Source organism: Astyanax mexicanus, chromosome 5 (assembly GCF_023375975.1).
Source record: "Astyanax mexicanus isolate ESR-SI-001 chromosome 5, AstMex3_surface, whole genome shotgun sequence".
Lineage (NCBI taxonomy): Eukaryota > Metazoa > Chordata > Actinopteri > Characiformes > Acestrorhamphidae > Astyanax > Astyanax mexicanus.
In genome coordinates this window covers 39,629,118-39,648,456 of record NC_064412.1, presented here as the reverse complement: position 1 = coordinate 39,648,456, position 19,339 = coordinate 39,629,118, and the positions used below count along the sequence as shown (strand labels likewise).

The 19,339-nt window shown below is 39.1% G+C and overlaps 1 protein-coding gene across 4 annotated transcripts in view; it reads left to right on the top strand.

The window, feature by feature from the left end:
* Window positions 1-617: 617 nt before the first annotated feature.
* pcnt (pericentrin) overlaps window positions 618-19,339 on the top strand; it is a 70,026-nt gene continuing 51,304 nt past the window's right edge. For 3 of the 4 annotated variants that reach the window (XM_049479158.1, XM_049479157.1, XM_049479155.1), the window contains exons 1-15: window positions 619-791; window positions 4,544-4,717; window positions 6,299-6,487; window positions 7,826-7,975; window positions 8,252-8,347; window positions 8,860-10,941; window positions 11,166-11,354; window positions 11,587-11,682; window positions 12,115-12,258; window positions 13,236-13,491; window positions 14,565-14,644; window positions 14,732-14,966; window positions 16,287-16,387; window positions 16,630-16,741; window positions 17,710-17,956. In XM_049479158.1, the coding sequence (XP_049335115.1) occupies window positions 744-791; window positions 4,544-4,717; window positions 6,299-6,487; window positions 7,826-7,975; window positions 8,252-8,347; window positions 8,860-10,941; window positions 11,166-11,354; window positions 11,587-11,682; window positions 12,115-12,258; window positions 13,236-13,491; window positions 14,565-14,644; window positions 14,732-14,966; window positions 16,287-16,387; window positions 16,630-16,741; window positions 17,710-17,956 (4,199 nt within the window). In that variant the 5' untranslated portion in view covers window positions 619-743. Of the gene's footprint in view, window positions 792-4,543; window positions 4,718-6,298; window positions 6,488-7,825; window positions 7,976-8,251; window positions 8,348-8,859; window positions 10,942-11,165; window positions 11,355-11,586; window positions 11,683-12,114; window positions 12,259-13,235; window positions 13,492-14,564; window positions 14,645-14,731; window positions 14,967-16,286; window positions 16,388-16,629; window positions 16,742-17,709; window positions 17,957-19,339 lie in introns of all 4 variants that reach the window. The other variant, XM_049479156.1, reaches the window with a different exon arrangement.

Here is a 19,339-nt window from a genome sequence, read left to right as displayed (position 1 = left end):
GTGTAGAAAGAGGAGGTGGTCATAATATTCTGGCTGTAGTGTGTTTAATGTAAGGCACTCTTCACAGAAAAGAGAAATCTCTCCTGGTAACTAGCAACACAACTCAAAAGAATAAAAGTCAAAGGGACGTTTTTGTTTGTTTGTAACAGAAGCTTTAATGGGAGTTGAATTATAAACGGTTTCAGTTAAAGCCAATAGTTAACTCTAGTCATCGAGAGCTGAGCTGCTATTGGCCAGCATGATTTCCCCGGGCTCACGCGCGCCTTTTCCTATAGGCTCTGAACGCGACACCCATTCAGCCGGGAGATAACTATTTAAACTGTTTAAAAATATTTATTTGGTACTATACACATTATTACAGTATGATAAAGTGTGCTGCAGCCGTTTTTTAAAATAATTACAATTTATTATCTTCTAATGCATCATTACTGTTTATTTATTATATTCCTGTGTTCGACTTCGCCGTATAAACAGAGGAGGGCTTTAATGTCACAGGTGCATGTAGACAATGCAAGGATTTCATTGGCTACAGTATTTGCGTCGTCTGTTCTGATTGGCTGTCAGGCGCTGTGAAACTCATAAGGGCGGGGCTAACAGCACTTCGCGGCCATGTTGAAAATATTAGTGACAGTTATTCCGCAGATTTTCTGAACTTGGAAACAAGAGCTGCGTTTGATTTTTCAGCAAGTTTCTCGAACTGCGTCGCTTTAATTTGGTCTATATGAGCCCCACTAATCCAGGAGATGGACCAAGATGAAAGGCAACGAAAGCTCGAGGCCGGAAGAGCAAAGGTTTGTACAAAAAGCGCTAAACAAGCTAGCTAACCTTAGTTCTGTTCGCTTGCTTCGGGTTAGCTAGCCTAACTATGTTTGGTAGCTTAGCTAAGGCTAAATAACTTTGGTGCCGCTATCCTGTTAGCTAGCCCGGTTTGTGAACTTGGGTCGGTCCTGAAAAAGAGCCGATAAAGTGTCCAGGATGCCGTTTGTTTGCTAGCTCTCTACCCGTGGTGGCTAGCTGTGTTCGTTAACTAGTTAGCTGGCTTATGTTCTTTTCACCCATTTCTAAGTCAGGTAGGTTAGCATGCTAGCTAACGTTAGGCTACGCTTAAAGTAATTAGCTAAAACTTGGGTTCCGTATGCTTGTAAAACGTTAGTTAGTTAGCTAACTGGCATTCCTAATCTTAACTTAACTGTTTGTGTTTGAACATTACGCACTGTTTGCTATTGTTTGCTGCAGGTAAGTTACCGCTGCTTACAAATAGATTAAAACGATAAAATAGTAGTTTTGGTTTGTTCATAAATAAATGTTTCATACACAAATGCAGCTCATTGTGTTTACCAGAGATAAAAGGGCTAACTTAGGTAGCTACACGCAAGTTTTTACTGGTAGGAACACAGCCAGTACAAGCACGATACAGTGGTTGTTATAGATATTAGTAAAACCAACAGAAGCCTCTGATCAGCAGTGAAAGTAAAAGCTGAGAAATCAAAAAAATATTGAGCTGTATAATTAAAGTTAGGGTATATACAAATAAAAGTACAACGCAAATGTGTATATTTTAAGTAATACAAATATTTCCAACGTTAGAAAAGTATCAACGTTGGTAATAGTATTCAAGGTAATTAAAATAGAGAGATCATAAGCAGACATGTTTTTAGGTGTCTTTTAAGATGTTGCGCTGATGGTTGTCCAATCTCAATGCTCACTGTGTTCTGTTTTCTTCATCAGTGCTTTAGTTAACCTATTTAACCTACTTCTGTTTTTTTAAGTAAACCTTTAGATCTTGGATGTAAAGAGGACCTAGCCCATACAAGCAGGTCCATAATGACATAAAATTCTCGTGCTTATATTAAGTTATGAACAGTATCCATTAATTGGTGTAACTAACGCTTTCAAGGTTTTTGAAGAATGTTCTAGGTTCACACAGTTTATCCTTTCACTATCATAATCACAATGTGCATATTCTCAAAAGTTACATAACAGGATGTGCAATGTCGCATAAGTGAAATTATATGGTACAACTCATGATTTAACTTGATGAAGGAAAGAGGATTTTATTGTCTAAATTTTAGACAGTAAAATTGCCACAAGCTACTTACATTAACTAGTCATTTATTTTCTCTGGCTGATGCAGTGTTTTAAGAGTGGTTAATTTTCCTCTTACAACAAATAATCCCTTCCGATATCAATAAAAAAATCTTAATTGTGCAGTAAGCTGGTGCTACATCTGTGGTTATGAAGGTTAAGTGGGAGGAGTTTGAGCTTTGAAAGTGCTTTTGTCTGGGGAAACTTAACTAGAGATTTAGTAATAATAAAACTAATGACAAAAGTGTAAAAAATGTAGCTCTGTTTGATAAGGTTGCAGGTGTCTACAGGTGGGTGGTACGGAGTCATTAATAGTTGTTAACTTTTAATTATTGACTCACCTGATCTTGAGATTTGTTAGGAAATGCAAATATGCTTTAACACATATATGGTAACTACACTTCAAAACAGCTATGTCAAATCATGCTTTTATTGTTTCTATCACAAAAAGCAACCTTTTAATATATCCACCTGTTCAGTCTGCTGCAAGTTGCCCCACCCATTCAAGGTGCAGTTGGAAGTCGTTCAGCCCAGACTGCATTTTGAATGAGACAAAATGCAACCAGTCTGAGCATAGGTTATTTACATATAAGCTTTAAAGGCACAGGGACTAGAATGTCTGAAGAATAAGGGAATTGGTTGAACAATTACTTAATTGTTGTTTGGCAGGTTTTTGGCTGTTAGAAGAGGAAATCAGTAAGCAGTTTTGGCCCCATTGCCCACCCCTGGTATGGCTAAAGGTGCCAGCAATGTTTTTTTTTTCTTCAGTCCTATAGATGGCACTATCTGACCACAAGATCATTGAAACTTGAAACTTTCAGGCTGAGCAATGGTGTGTACATTGTAGGAGAGGCACACTTTTGATTGACCATACAATTATTTTAAATTAATACGTGCAGATGTTAAGAATAAAAAGAAACATATCTATGTAATGCCTTAAATACATTTGCATTTAATTAATTGGGGTAGGGCTATGCAAGTCCTGAGCATTTTTTTTGCCCCCAGATCAGTTCTTTAATTTTATTTAAATACCCTAATCCTGACTGTCTGCAATTAAATATCTAGTATGTGTGTTTATCTAATACGATAAACTTTGGAGACTATAGAATGCGTGCTTTAGCCTTTATCTCTGTTTTGAATGCACAGTGCTGGTTTAGAAACAAAGTAATGAGCGATGTTCCCCCACTAACAGTGTTTCCACAATAGTTTAATTTGTAACCAGGTGTCAAGAATAAAGAATAGATAGGAGTATATCTGCCTGAATGCGAACAATGGAATAGAACATATTTTTTTTGTCTGTAAAAGTACAACAAACAAATATGTGGAAAATTGATTTTAAATTATTCTATTACATAATCGTTTTATTGGCATTAAATGGTCTTAAAATGGCAATATTGTTCTTTTCATTAATTTTGGGGGGAAAAATATAATAAAATTGTTTTTGCGACTGACCCGGTGAATGACAGATTTAATGCAACTGATTTAGTTAGTGTGTGGTTCACGCTTGAGGCTCCAGCAGCAGATGTGTGTGATCTGATATAACAGTGGGTTGCGGGGGTAAACTGGATGTGCACATATTTGCTGAAAGGAGGGCACATGTAATCTAGCGGAACTGCCCGCTCTTCTGGGCTTATTCATTCCTTTTTCTGGTGAGCAGATCTGGGTCAGTAGTGCAGGGGAAACCTGGGGGGCAGTTCTGGGCAGAAACTCTGATCTTGACCATTCTTTGGTGTGCTTGTTAACATCAATGAGTTACATGCTTGACTCCACCCCCTAGCCTATTAGCTGGGTTTTGGGATGCAAGGAACTAATCTCCAGTTAGAAATTTTGGAAATGGATGCTTTTGAATGACTGAGTGCTTGATGCTGAGTGGCTGTTGCTGTTGTTGAATGACTCCATGGGAACGTGGGCGTGGCTTGAGGTAAACAGGGTCAGTGATGCGCATCATATAAGGGGCCTGTTTCGAATGAGCTCTAATCTGAAGTAAGCTGCTTAAGGAAGATGTGGAGAGATGGGTGGTAGAATTTGAGTGTTCAGGCAGATTCCTGTGAAATGTGAGGAAATGTGAGGATGTTTCAGTGGTTTGTCTAGGAGCTCGCAGTTGTGAGAAGCTGGAAGTGACATCTGAAAATCTGGTCTGGAAATATTATGCAAACCTGTAGGGGCCAAGGATATGCTAAAAAATGAAGATCTGTGCACATATTGGAGTTTTCTTGCTACCAGTAATGGACTACCAGCTTTTCTGAGATGAGATGTCTTTTGATGCTATCTTCTTTTGTGCTTTGGTCTGTGAAATAATTAGGAGAAATGCTGGTCACCAGAAATGCAGATGTTTGGTGACTAGTGTCTTAGCTGAAATGGCCAGCTCTTGAACTTGAGACAGCATGCTGATTGTGTATTGCTGCTACTTCATTCTGACATACCTCTCCTTCTACCTGTCCCTTAACTTGTGGCGCAGCTTGCGCACTTCAGACAGCGGCGGGCGAAAAGCGACAGTGCGAACTCGCAGAAAAAGACGCCGAAGAGGAAGGGCCAGGCTGTCCAAGCGAATGACAGGGCAGCGCAAGAACACCGCTTAGAGAAGACACAAACTGACCACTCCCATGGACTGGACAACGATGATGATTCAGAGGTTTGATTTTATATTCGTATCACTGTATTAAATGTAATGAAAACAGGCATTACTAATCCTTTCCTAAAGAAAAAAAAATGGCCAAATTTGCCAAATATTATTTGATTCCGTTTTGCATATTAATGAATTTTATTTATAGGGCTTAAATCATGTCAAAATGGATTTTACCCATGTGAAGGCCAAGCTTTATAAACGACTAATTTTAAATTAATTTAATTTGTAATGTGACAATAACCCTAACATTTACATATGCATATATTAAGCTTTTTAGCAGCGTATAGAAATGTTTTATTAGATTAAGTAAAGCTGTAATCATTTACAAACACCGACAAGGACAGATAAAATATATAGGTGTAAAAACACACCTTAATCTGGAATTCCACTGTCCCACTGCAGTTTAACAAGTATGCTTAAGAACTTTGCTATTCTCTGTCGTTGTCATCTATGTGGGTGGATTCTCCCTATACTTAACACTGATTGGTTTGTATAATGTCAGTTTGGTGAGTTGCCATTCCAGGTGTTATGCTGGGTCTTGCCTCCCTGCCAAAATTTGAAAATTACAGTATTTTCCATTAAAGACAGGGTTGGGTTTTCTGCTGAAGTTTAACGTTGTTCTGAAATGCATGCTGGCTAGAATGAAATTCTGGAACCCTCGTGAGGTTTCTGCGGGTGCTTGACTAATGAGCTAAATATGACAGCCGTGCCTCTACCTCTCAGTGTTCTGATTAAAATATTTCCAAACAAATTACATTTTTGATAGGCTAAAAAACAGTTAATGTCACTACTCTCGCATGGACAATGTCTCTACTCTATGCTGGTACTCTCGCATAGATAACCTCTACGGTTTCTGATTAAAGTGACTAAACTGTAGATGGAACCTTACTTTCAGCCCTCGTCATGCCAGTTTTGCTTACATTACCATTAACTGTGTTGCTGTGCAGCATTTCTGAACCAAAATATCTCCAAACAAATCTTATCTTTTTAGCCAAAGCAGCAGCTAGTTATTTTAGTCTGGCACTGCTCTGGGTTAAGGGTAGACTGTAACTGTAGACTGGAATATGGATTGGAAGCTGTACTGCCTATGTTCCTTTGTTCATGTGTTTTTCTGTTTCTGAATAGAACAATCTATTGTTACAGTAGACACAAACCACCAACTTAATCATTTGCATCTGTGCTGCTTTGTTGCAAGTGAAGATCTATTAAGTCACAGTACTGGTTCTTTTTCTTCTGCATTGTTTAATTGGTGACTATAACCTGCTTCAGCTTCCTGTAATTGGTCTGAACTATCTAAAAAGTGCACACACTGGACTATTGTTTATTTGATTCAGACCTTTTTTAGCACAGTAAACTACACCATTAGGCTTTGTGGACCTAGGGGGGGAAATTAATACAAGAGATTTTTTTTGTAGTATATTTATTGCTTTTAAAGGATCATATTTGTTTTTCTGAATACATCACTGCTCCACAGTTTTTATGGGTAGTTTACTGCTATATAGGTCAGCAACAGTGGAATTTCTTGAAGTGTTGTCAGATGAATGCCTGCTGGGGTAAACATGCACATATTTTTGACTAACCCTTCAGGAGTCATTGCAGCCTGATGGCATCACTGGTGATCCAGCAGCCTGTCAGAATAGAAGAGAGACTGGTGAAGCAGATGCCCCAGAATGGAGCAGTCTTCCTGGAGACGGGGTTACAATGGATCAGCCTGTCGAGACGGATGAGCTTTTGGGGGAAATTATAGTTACGCACACTAGCAAAGAACAACTCAAGGTACACAATATACTGAGCATATATATTCATCTGTTGATTCGGAAACTTCGGAAAACAGTTCCCCCTTCTCATGTAGGGGTGCAGTAAGGCTGGACCATGATAGGGCTGTACGAAAATATCTGTAATCTCAATATTTTGCTTAACAATAGTGTATCTTTTTATAAAAAAGTACAGTATATATTGTTTCATTATTATTTTACATATAAAGCTTGGTGTTACATTGCTATCTAGTGTATGGGGTGTAATAACACTAAATAAAACCATATTGTGCTGTTGTTATATCCCGCTGTTATGACTGCATAAAAAGCATAAAAAAATTAAAAGGATAAAAATTACTCAGATTTTATAAATGTGTATTTTTATGCAAGGAAAGATTTCATTTGATTTAAATTATTTCCTTGCTTACTGTGTCACAATTTTGTGATGTGTTGAATCGCTACCTTTGTATTTGGATGCCGGCTTTGCCATAAGATAAATGACCATAAAATTATTTTTTTCATGTGTTTTCATACAATATTTTCAGTAATTATTATTTAAAGGCAACTTATGTTCATTCCAGGGCATGGTACATGAATTTAGAAATTAATTTGTTAGAAATGTATATATTTTTATATGTACATTTATAAATAGTCATAATAGTCATTTTGGCCATATCTTCCAGCGCTATCGTAAAGGTTTGCTAATTGCTTATATAGTAACTCCTGTACCTTACTAAAAATAGTTACACAGTTAGCACTTTATTTTTTGCTGGATTCTGCCGTTCTCTAAAAATAGCATGATGCTGTAAACTAGGTTACATCTGTTTATTCATATGGACTAATTTGCGTTCATGCTATATGCCCAATTGAGTCTACTTTGCAGTCAGTATGTGCTTTTGCCTCGTTTCAGTTTTGCTATGGCAAAATGTCGTCTTTTTTTTTTTTTTTATTGTTTTTGAAGGATTTTTATAATAGTCTTAGTTTAAAGAATGTTTTTTTTTTCTTTTAGCTTTTACCTGCAGTTATTTCAAATATTTTAAATCCCTTGAATCAGCTAAACATTATGTTCAGCAAATTAAGGAAGAAAAAGTCCTGGACCAAATAAAATGTTTTTTAAAATGTTTTCTTTAAAAAATGCCCAGTCTTCTCATAAAACATTTACTGTGTTTAAGAGTCTAGATTGTATCTTGCCCAGCTGCTGTTTTATTGTATAATTTGAGCAAATGCAAATTGCCTTTATGTTGAAAATGCACATTTATGGCTTACTTTGAGTTGTTTGTTTATTAGAGTACTTTCATCTGTATTTTAATTAGAGGTTTAAGGTTGATGTATGAAGCTTGTGTGTTTCTTGGTCTTTCAGCAGTTGCAGGCTGCAGTGGAGAAGCGGAATGAGATCATCTCACAGCTGAGTATTAACCTGCAGGCAGCGCTAATGAGCAGAGACCAGGTGCAGCTGGAGGCCCAACAGTTGACAGGCCAAATACAGGAGCTTCAGCTGCAGCTACAGCAGGTAAGGTTCAAAAACCAGTCATAGATCAGATGGTTCTTAGGTTCTAATCTTAAAGCTGTTTTATCAAGCATGGATCAAATCTCACTCACAGAGTACCGTTAGTTAGATAGTTTTGTTCATGGTGTTTACTGCTGTAAACTCACCCTCAGCTGTGCTTTAGGCCTGTAATTAATTTCAAATCTGAAAGTTCCTTTTCCAGTAATGCCTTTCTTAGCAGTTATCACCTTCTTATAATGATCTTGGAAGCCTGTTAAAATCTACCAACATTTTTTTTAGGCCAAAGAGTACCTGCGTGGTAAAAGTGTAGGATGGGCGGATCTGTCTCAAACCCAGCAGAACCAGTGGCAGCTACAAATCGAGGAATCTCAGAAGGTAATATCACAATATTGTTTTTAATATCAGTTGATATCAATATGTATCAACATAAAAAAAAAATATCAAGGTTCGTTTTGACTTATGAAAAAGAGAATAAGAGCATGAAGATATCAACAATGTTATGGCACGTATTTTCTGTCAAGTTGACAAATGGACTCAACATTATACTAATTATTGGAAAACATTTTAATCTAGGTGATTAAAGTGGGTTGTGAGGCTCTTATATGGTTTAGATGTGTGATTTTAACACAGATCTGATGTGGTAGTGAAGTATGACTCACTCTGCAAATCCATTTCTATGCTCCCTCTACACTGTGTGTTGCTGGGGTCAATTTTTAATTTCTATTTTAACTGAAAAATCCTCCCACAGCTGCTTCTCCATTATCTGGTTAAATACCTTAACAAACAGCTCTTATTATGTTTAGCTGTACAATGATATTGCGTTAGTAATGTCTAAAAAAAAAAAAAAAAAAAAAAAATTCTGAAGTGTTTTTTTTTTTGCTTTTTAGATGACTAGAGATCAACAATGCCTTTTGGCTCAGAAGGAAAATGAAATCACAACTTTGCAACAGAAGCTGAGTGCCATGGAGGATTCCCTCAGCCATCTCCACAGTGCCTTTACTTCGAACAACATGGAGGAGGTCAGAGCACGCTTGTTCCACCACAATGAACAAAGCTCAGTGGCTTTTATGGGCCCCGAAAAAAGCCTGAACTCAGATGCTGATTCAGTCCTGATCCTTCAGCAGCTAAGAAGTGAGCTCGAAGAAGAGCGACAGAACACCAAGCGAGCACAAGACCGTGCTAACAACCTGCAGGTGGCAATGGATAATTTGCAGACTGAGAAGTTTGAGATTGAGGCTCAGCTAACTGCAGTTCAGGTAGAACTGGAGAAAGCTGAGGCACTGGCTCAGGAGGCACAAAAGTACAAGGAGGAGAAGGAGGAGCTCAACCAGGATGTGGCTCGTCTGGACGGGTTGGTTCAGCAGCTTCAGAGCAGACTACGAGAAGAAGAGGAAGCTGGTGAGAACTTGCGCTCCAAACATGAAGCGGATATTGCCAACTATGAGCTCCAACTTCAGACTCTGGAGGAGGAGCGAGGGATGAATTTAGCCCAATTAACAGAAACCCACGAAGCTGCACTCAAGCGTTTGCAAGAGGAACATTTGGAGGAGGTCCAGCATATTCAGGAGCTGCTCAGCAGAGCACAGCAGCATAATCAGTTCCAGAATCAACATGAAGTCCCTGAGGTTGAGCTTGAGGCCAGTCTGAACTGGTTGAAAGCATCTAAAGAACAGCAGAACCAGGAGGCGACCAGTGAGAATCCTGCTGGACCTGGATCTGGGCCTAGTTTGGATGCCTCAGTTACAGAAGACCAGAATGAATTGATGGAACGATACCTAGCAATGGCTGTGCAGCATGAAAGCTCGTGGGTAGAACATCTAGAAAGCCTGGAGGAGCAAAGCCTTTTAGAGATCTCTGAAGCTTCTAAATTTGAGCTGGAGAATGAGAGTGAGCTTGTTCTCGAGTCAAGAATATCTGTCCACCATGAAGTTTGTAATGATAGCAACATATCATTTTCTGTGCAACCAGATCAAGCAGAAGGTGACCCACCTGACCTGGGTGGGATGTCCTTCTCACAAGCTCAGTGGCAGAGCTTCACCTCTACCTCAAAGGGTCTGAATGAAAGTGTGGATGACGTTGATGGTATGGGTGGTATTGATTTGGGCAAGGAGCTTCTAATCCAGCAGTGTCAAGACTTGACTGAGCAGTTGGAGGAGAAGGAGAAGCAGCTTGAGGTTCTTCAGGAGGAGGTCCGACGCTCAGCTGAGGAACTGGACGAGGCACGAGAGCGCTGGAGCAAAGCTTCAGAGAAGCTTGAGGAAGCAAAGTGGGAGCTAGAGACTGAAAGAGAGAAGAGGCTTCACTGTGAAGAGATCATCAGTCAGAAAACCTACGAGCAGGACAACCTAAAGAACAAACTCAGCTCTCTGCAGAGCCAGCAAGATGACGTGTGCTTAAGCCCAGATGCTTCGGAAGCAAGAGAGAAGGACTCAATCAGAACACGTTCGCCCAGTGATCCAGAGGATCTTCTGAAGGAGCTGAAGGAGGACAAAGCCAAGCTGGTGCTCCAGCTCAAACAGCAGGAGCAGCTGGTCAGGGAAATTCATGAACAGAAAACGGCTGGGGATTCGGTGAGCAGTGAGGTGCAGGCTCTCTTCGGCCGGCAACTCTCATCCCTGCAGGCCCAAAGAGACCAGCTAATTTTGCAACTGGAGAACCTAAGGGAGAAGAACCAAACTACATCTGTGCTTCTGGGTCAAAAGACACTTGAGGTGGACTCTGCTAATGGGGAAATCCAGCGACTCCGAGCAGAGGTGGAAGAGAAGGTGGAGAATCTAAAAAAGATGGAAAAGAATAAAACAGACGTGGAATCTAAATTGATGTGCCTTAAACAGAACTTGACTAATATGGAGGAGGCCTTGAATCAGGGGGCAGTGGAAAAAGCTGCTCTGGAGGAGCGTCTGCAAGCCTTCGAGGAGCAGACCAGAAATATGGAAAATGTTTTGGAATCGGAGCTCACAAACTTTGAGGTTTGAAATCTTTTTTTTTATTTTTATTTTTTTATTCTATAGCTTTAAGTAACCATAGTTGAGGATAACCTTTAATTTCCTTCAGCATCAATACATCCTTCGTTCTTAATTGTTTTTAAGCCACTACTGGTCAGCTTAGTTTTAACTATTCTAAAATGATCTACAGGGTTATTTCAATATCAAAATTTATACAAATATATTTATCATTTTTTCTTTTGTTTAAGGCCCAGCTTAAAGCAAAGGATACTGACCTGGAGCAGATGAAGGAAGCAAAAGAAAAGGCAGAAGATGAGCTAATGGAGAAGGAGAACATCTTCCAGAAGGAACTGACTGAGCTTAAACAATCGTTGGAAATGCACCTGAATGAGAATGAAGAGGAGAAAAAGAAACTGTTGGAAAAGCATCAAAAGGAGGTACAAACAACTGTGTAGAGGAGTATCGCTTTAATCCGCCTTGTTCACATGCTGTAGGGTGATGCTGAGATACACAATTATTCATAAATAATTACCTCTACCTCTATTTACTTTAATTTCTTTTTTGCTATTGTGCCTCATGTTCGCAAGTAAAGTATTTCATTCCATTTTTATGTATTATGGATTTAATCTGATGCCATGTTTTATAAAACCAATCTCCCACTTCTTCTAGGTGCAGGATTGGGATTTGCGCTTGAAGAAGGAACTTTCAGAGCTAAAGGCCAGCCTGGAAGAAGAGCAGAGGAAACAGCTCTGCCTTGTTAAACAGGTGTTCCTTTGTTACTAAGTTTTGTGTGTTTGAATTTTTCTTTTTCACTGTCTTTGACCTCTGCCTCGCCTTATTCATGTACAGTATAAGCACACCCAAGAAGCGTTTAAGGAGATTGCTTGAAACACTTCAGGGCTGGTCAGACACATTTTAAGTAATATTATAGCTGTGGAAATGCATTCCTTATTCAGTCAGAGGTGAGAATCTGCACCTCTGTCCTGAAAAAAAACAGTGGGATATGGTGATTTTAAGATTCTTCTTTGATCACTTTCAGTATTTGAACAGGATCCAATATGGTGTCACACAAACAGTTTCTAGGTTTTGGAGAAGAGGCAGACAATCAGTAGACAAAAAAAACCAATAACTTAGGATTTATAGATGAAACTTGGGTCATTTATGCTTTTAAGTCTCATTTGATGTCTTACCCTGTAGGTTCATGAGCGAGAACACCAAAGAGAGCTGTCGCAGCAGGTGGTCCAGCAGAGGGAGGAGTTAAGTCTGCTGAAGGCTGAGCTCATTGAAGAACTGAGAGACAGCATGGAGGCTGCACATCAGGCTGAGCTGTTGCAAGCACAGGTATTAATACCACTTCTAATGCTTGTAGTATTATTTTCCAGGAACTTATATGCTGTATAAGCTATATAATCTACTGTTCTTTACAGTCCCGACAGTGTGTTGTGGGTTCTGTATATATCGTTGTCAATCCTTTTTCATTATTTTGCTGTTTCTTGAGTCCTTATCAGTAGCGATTCAACAAAATGGTCAAGAAAATGGTCAGTTTTAGGAAAGAATATCTTCTACAAAACTACAGTTTAAAGTGTGCTATAATATTAAAATCTCAAATTAATAATTAGTGGTAAATCCAAGCGAGTGTGTGAAATAGCTACAGAAGTCCCATTTTCAAACATTGGAGAGTTTTCGGCCCCACCCAATCCTCCAAAGAAGAGAATCTCAAACCAGTTGCCAGATTGATGCACAGTGGCAAGCGACGACCAGTCTGGCCAGCTTGCCCATTTCCATTGCTTTAGCATACTGATTGCATGTTTGTCTTTACCTGGCAACTCAGAGTGTGGAAATTAAAATGGCAGTGGGAAGATTCTGAGGCTAAAACCCCACCTAGATTTCGGTCATGTTGCCGCACAGTTCAAAAAAGAGCATACTGGCTGAAGTTCTGCTCACAAGAGCTGCCAGTGTTTAAACTCAGCATGTTTCCTTAATATCTAATGGTGCATGCTGATCATGTTATGAGTTACTACAGAAAATATAATCCTTGATGTTCCAATAAATGTTAAAACAGACATACAACAAACAACAAGGCACAATACATTTAGGACTGCTATTTTAATCATGAATTTATTTTTGCACTATAACCCTAATTCGTATTATATTTTTTAAATGTACCCCTGCTATTCCTTTTAAGTTGCATTTGCCTGTAAATAAATGCAGATAGATGTCCTTGGGAAATGAACAGGTGCTAAGAGTAAGTAAGTTAGTTATCTCAGAAGGAAAATGGCTGCATCTGACACCTGTTCTGTTTTTGTTCTTGTGTTCAGACACAACAGGCTCTGGAGCTTGAAGCTCTGCGTCTGAGTCTGACCAACCTACACACAGCTCAGCTGGAGCTCTCCCAAGCTAACCTACAGAAGGAAAAGGAAGCAGCTCTGAGTGAGCTTCAGGCCAGTCTGAGGGAGAAGTGGGCTCAGGAGAGTGCCATGCTCCAGGCCCGCCAGCAGTTTGAGCTAGAGAGGCTCCGTGAACAACACAGCGAGCAGGAGACGAGAGTTCAGCTCCAACACCAGAAGGAGCTTGGTAAGTTAAAATGTAAAAATGTTTTTTATAGGATTTGGACAAATCATTTGCCAAATGCCCTTTACCTTTCTAATTGCAATAATACTTTCTCTGTTTAAAAATGGCAAGTGGCAATCAAGGTGTCCAGTCACTTTGTAGTAAAGCCAGTTGAGTTGTGCTCTGTACAAAGGCTGGCCTTATTCATAATAAATGTGGCCTTTTAAATAATATTTTGAGTTATTATTGGCATAGATGTTGAACTCTGTTGTCCAAACAACCCATATCATTTAGCCTGTAGTCAAACAAAGTTTGTTTAGGTACTTTGCCTCTCAGTTCTAATGAGTTTTGTAATCACACAAATGTTTGGCACTGATGTTACTGAGGGATGCACCGCATATTTGGCAACTGAAGATATTCAGCTAAAATAGCAAAAAGTGCTTGTTTTGGCCGAATACGTGAACCAAGACCAAATTAATACCAAGCAATGACTATGTGGTAAATGCACTGCTGGGGTAGCAAGGTAGCTGAATGTGTGACTAGGAAATGTATAAATAGTATGGCACTGCTTGGGTAAATTTATGATTTAGAATAGCACTGCTGTGCTAAATTTTACACATTGCAATTAAATTGTAATTTAATGTTACAATTTGTAAACAGTTTGTAACCTAATGTCTGAATAGAATAGCACTACTAAAAAAAAAATCGTGATTTCAGATTGCACTGCTGAGGTGCTTTGTTGGTGTTTCTACTGGAATATTAAAAATTATACGTTTTTAATAAATATTTACATTGTTTAAAAAGGCAAAACCAAAATACACTGTTTTTTTATTATTATTTTTTTTTATAGTGAACAAAAAAAAAAAATCTTGATAAAACAGTGTTCATTTTTTGGCGAAATGTTTCCTTTTGTTTGTTTTCGGTTTTGGTGCATCTTTAAATATGTGCAGTCAATTGAGGGTGATGACCGAAAAAGACTGTTTAGAAGAAATGTTAGTGCAGTAGTTTAAACACTGCAATCACTTCATGCTGTTTTTGTCCAAAGTAATACTGTATCTGCTGAATTGGCATTTGAGTCACTATTTCTTCTTTTATAGATGATCTTAAGAGTGAGTGGGAAAAACAGCTAGTGAAGGAACGGACTTCTGTGGAGCAAAAGCAGACCAGTAAACTGGAGGTAAATTATTGCTTTGTGTTCATTTGTCTTAATATATTTGCGCTGTGCTTTTAAATTGTACATTCCATTTTCTTATTTTCTGTGAAGGAGGAGAAGATCCAGTGGTTGCAGGAGTTTGAGTCTGAGCGATCAGAGCTCCAGAAACATTTACAGGAGACCCAGCAGAAGCTGACTGAGACCCAAGCTGCCCTCGTCAAAGCTGAAGCTAACTTCACTGAGGCTCAGGACAGACTGGAGGAGCTTCAGCGATCTAAAGAGCAGGAAATTGAGCATCTGGAGTCAGACTTGAGTCAAGCATGGGCTGATCGAGACTCTGCTGCACGTGAGTATCCATCTGCTTGTGTTTATCGTATTTATTGATTAATGTGTAGCACCCTGAAGTGTTGTAGGCTTAAGGCTAGAGATATCCTTGCTGTTTGGCTGTGTGTTTTGTAGACAATGGGCTTGTTGTAAACTTTGTGGCCTGTAGGCTTCCACTAGAGGCCTCCACTTGTAGGGGTGGGTGGAATGGTCCTACAATAAGTGTAAGATATATCAGGGTATTTTTGCAAAAACTATTCTTGGTGATGACAAATCACTAAAGTGTATGTTGTTAATTTTAAAGTTAGACTACTGCAACAACAATCATTTCTTATATTACTGTATTTTTTGCACTATAAGGCACTATTTTCTGGTCCATTTTCATACATAAGGTGCACTAGATTATTAGGCACATTTTAAGAGACACTATAAGGAATTTCTAATTCAGCAAGTCTCGCCGCTGGGTGGTGGTGGAGGGCTAGCTAACTAAGTTATGCTAAGCCAAAAAAATCAACTGTAATAAAAAAAAAGACTTTCTTTTAAAGTCAAATGAGCTCTGGATGTTAATCTACACAGATTTCGCTTCTGAAAACTGTTTATCTGGGTGAAATAAAGCGCTTCTGTTTATTTACAGTAAGCTTAGATTACCAAATTTTTGCAGCACTAGGCTGGAGCATTAGCATTTGTGGCTAACCGTTAGCGAGTAAGGCTAATTCTGCACCAGCAGTGCAAGCTGGGGTTAAAAGCAGGCTACAGGCCAATAATACTCCCCTCTGAATGGGGAAATAGTGGTTAGCGGGTAATGCTACTCTAGCCCTGGTGCTGGAGAACTAAACTGAAACTCCTGTATAACGCTGTACTTCAACAGTACTTCCTTACAACATGACTGGTAAAATTCATACATAAGGCACACTTGATTAAAAGGCAAAATTAAAGGATTTTAGGTGCGCCTTATAGTGCGAAAATTCGGTAAAAAGTCGTTTTCCCCACCACTTACAGTAATGAATTTTTCTGACAAATTGACATGACTTATTCCCATGTCCTATTTGAGGTAGCAAAAACATCCCCTACATAAGTGTGCCTTATCATGCTAAGAATTTGCAAAAATATGTTAAAGTTGTATAAACGCACAATACACACAATTTTCAAAACCGCACTGCCACTAGTGTTTGTCTATTAGATCTCACATGTTTGTTGCACTAAATCATGAAAATGCAAACAGACATGTCAATTGGATGCAGAATATACAAGGCAGCCATCATGCATAGACAAACATGTAGTTAACCTCAAGGATATTTCTAGTCTAAGAATAATTGAGAAATTAACATGCACTTATATTTAGGTGCTGTTGAAGAGCTGGTCACCAGTCACAAGGTGGTTCTACAGGAGCAGCAGGCTCATGCACAAAGTCTTGAGGAAAGAGAGAAACAGCTGCAGCAAGAGGTACAGACAGCAGCCACACAGTGGATGTTTTCATTTTGTGCTTTTATTTTATTGGAATTATTAACACCAAGAGGTGTGTTTAGAGTTCATAGTTGCTATGAAGTATCTAGTAAACAGTGAGACTCTGGCTTATCTTTATTAACCCCTTACCACTTAAATGCTGTGTAATATAATTGCAAGTTAGAACTTAAGTCACTGCACTTACTACAATTGCTTACACCACTCAATTTCTGCTGTTTCAGGTGGATCGCCTGCATTCAGAGCGAGAGGCACTAAAGTCCAGCTCAGACAAGGAAATTGCAAACCTCTGGTCTCAACTGGAGAGCATGAGGGCTAGCAGGCAGGAACTGGGAGGTATAATAATGTGTTCCCTTTATTGTCAGACTTCTAAATTTGTTTACACTATGTGTAGTGTATACAACATGTATATCAAATGCATCAGAGATTTTTGCTTGCTTACAGGCTATGTACAAATATGCTCAAAGATATATGCACTTTCTTTAGAACAATTACAGCTAGTTTAACAGAGAGACCAGTCAGTCTATTGCGTTAAAAAGGATAAGGCTACTTAGTGCAAGATACTGCACAAAAAACTGAAAATACTGTTACCTGCTCACTTCAGAGAGTAGCACAAAACTGGCTGACAAAAATAGGAGTGGGAGGCCCTGATGCACAACTGTGCGAAAAGATAAATATCTAAGAATGTGTAGTTTCAGACAGAGATGCACTAAATGGAATCCATCAAACACAATCACCATTAACAGTGAAGAGGCAACTTCAGGATGCTGGGTTTCATAGCAGAATTGCCAAGAAAATCCATATATAACTCTGGCCAAAGAAAGAAAAAACTGAAATGGGCCAAAGAGAAGACATTGGATGCTGAAAGATGGAAAGTGTGGGGAACTTGCAGCCTATTGGTCATCAGAGGCAGGACTAGCTGTCCAGGACTGTCACAGCTAGTTAAACACTGGTAGAATTTGGGGCATCTAATTCTACCCGGTTGCCCTAATGAAGAAACCACCGATACTTTTTTTTTTTTATAGATTTAAATAAGGCTTTAGCCTGTATGTAGTGTGTAAATCATGTTTACTAGCTAATTAACTCTTCCCAGTAGCATGTTTTCTAGCTGAATGGTTGGGGAGAAGCCTGCTCAATAAAAAATAAAATAAAAATAGGAAAACTGTGAAATCTTATTTGGAACACAAGCATATTTAACCAGAAGTTAATTGTCCAGCACTAGTATATTTGGAAAACTTTCACTGTATTAGTTTTTGCTTAGGTGTTTTTGTTTATTTAACGAAAGAACACTTTCTGTGTTTCAGAGCTGAAGGAGCAGTTGCTGGCACGATCATCACGTGTTGATGACATAGAGCGGCTGAAGCAGGAGTTCTCACAGCAGCGTCAGGACCTAAAGGAGCAGAATGAGGTGGAGCTGGAGAACCTGCGCACATACTTCGAGCAGCGCCTGCGGTCCAGTGAGGAGAGCCACCGGGAGGAGATTGCCCTGCTGCAGCTGCGGCTTGTAGAGGGAGCCCTGGAGGAGTCTGTCCTCAAGACTGGGGAGACAAGGTTGGTCCTATGTCTCTAGAGATGCTTAATGATGTTTCTGTGGGGTCTTTGGGTAGAAATTGCAATGGGCACAAGTGCTCTAAGCATAGGCACATTCATCTCTTGGCCGTACTACTTAGCTTTATCTCTGCATTCTACGTGTTCATGTCTAAGGGTAGGCTGGCCCAATTCTTGTTGGGATGGAGGTAAAGGATTCTATAGGTGCATCTCCAAAAATTGTAATATCACAGTTAATTTATTTCAGTAATTCAGTTCTAATAGTAATGTTTATTATTAATGAAAACCCGAAAGTCAATATTTTAGAAAATTAGGCTCCGTTCACATTACCGGGCTGAAGTGACTTAAATCTGAATTTTTCTTTTTGCTCAATGTGGCTCAGATCTGATTTTTTTTTTTCATTGCTGTTTGAACATGCAATTCCAATTTTTTTTAATCAGATTTGAGTCTCTTTCATATGTGGTTCTAAATCTGATAACATATCTGATCCATGGACATGTGACATGAAAGTGAACGGTTTAATTAGAATTTATGCACTACGTGCTTCTCTCTCGTACTCCCACATCTCTTGGTGCAGCTGTAGCTGCGAAAACAGCAAAAGCAAACCGCCTGACCTTTTTTAACCTCCTCGACCTGAGCATGAACTTCAGACCAGCTTTTTGCTCTTCACTCGAGCAAAAAATGCTCCACATATGAGCTGCTAACTAATCCATTTCACCTTTTATAAAGCTATGTTGTCTTCACAATGTGTGAGCATGAGGTGTTTCAGGGGGTTTCAAATTACGCACATTTGTGAATGTGAACCTTCAAGATGGACTAATCTGATCTGAGCAAAAAATCGGATTTGAACAATGTGGCTTGTAATGTGAGCGTAGTCTTAGAATATTTTGTAGGACCAATAGGCTCCTGCCCTCCATGCCAAAAGTACAAAGTCCTGCTGGAAAATAAAAGGGGGATACATAAAATGCCCTTAAGTTTTCTGGTAGATGAAGTGCTGACTTGGGACTTGATATAACACAGTGGAGCAACACCAGCAGATGACATGGCTCCCCAAACAATCACTAATTATGGAAGCTTTACACTAGTTCTCAAGCAGCTTGGATTGTGTTCCTCTCCATTGTTCCTCCAGACTCTGGCTCCCCAAACAATAAGTAAATTTCATTTAAAAAAACAAGAACCATTAATCTGCTGTTAGCCCACTGAGAAATCACTGGTAAGATTGCGCCACAAACAACTAAAACAAATTCCTGCGTTATCTTAGTTTAATGTAGTTTCACTGTATTATGTCTCTTTTCTTTATAACAAGCATAAATGCTAGAAGTTTTCCACTTTAAATGGGTTTTGCAGTTACATTCTGCTGCAGCTCCCTATAATCAGTTATTTTTT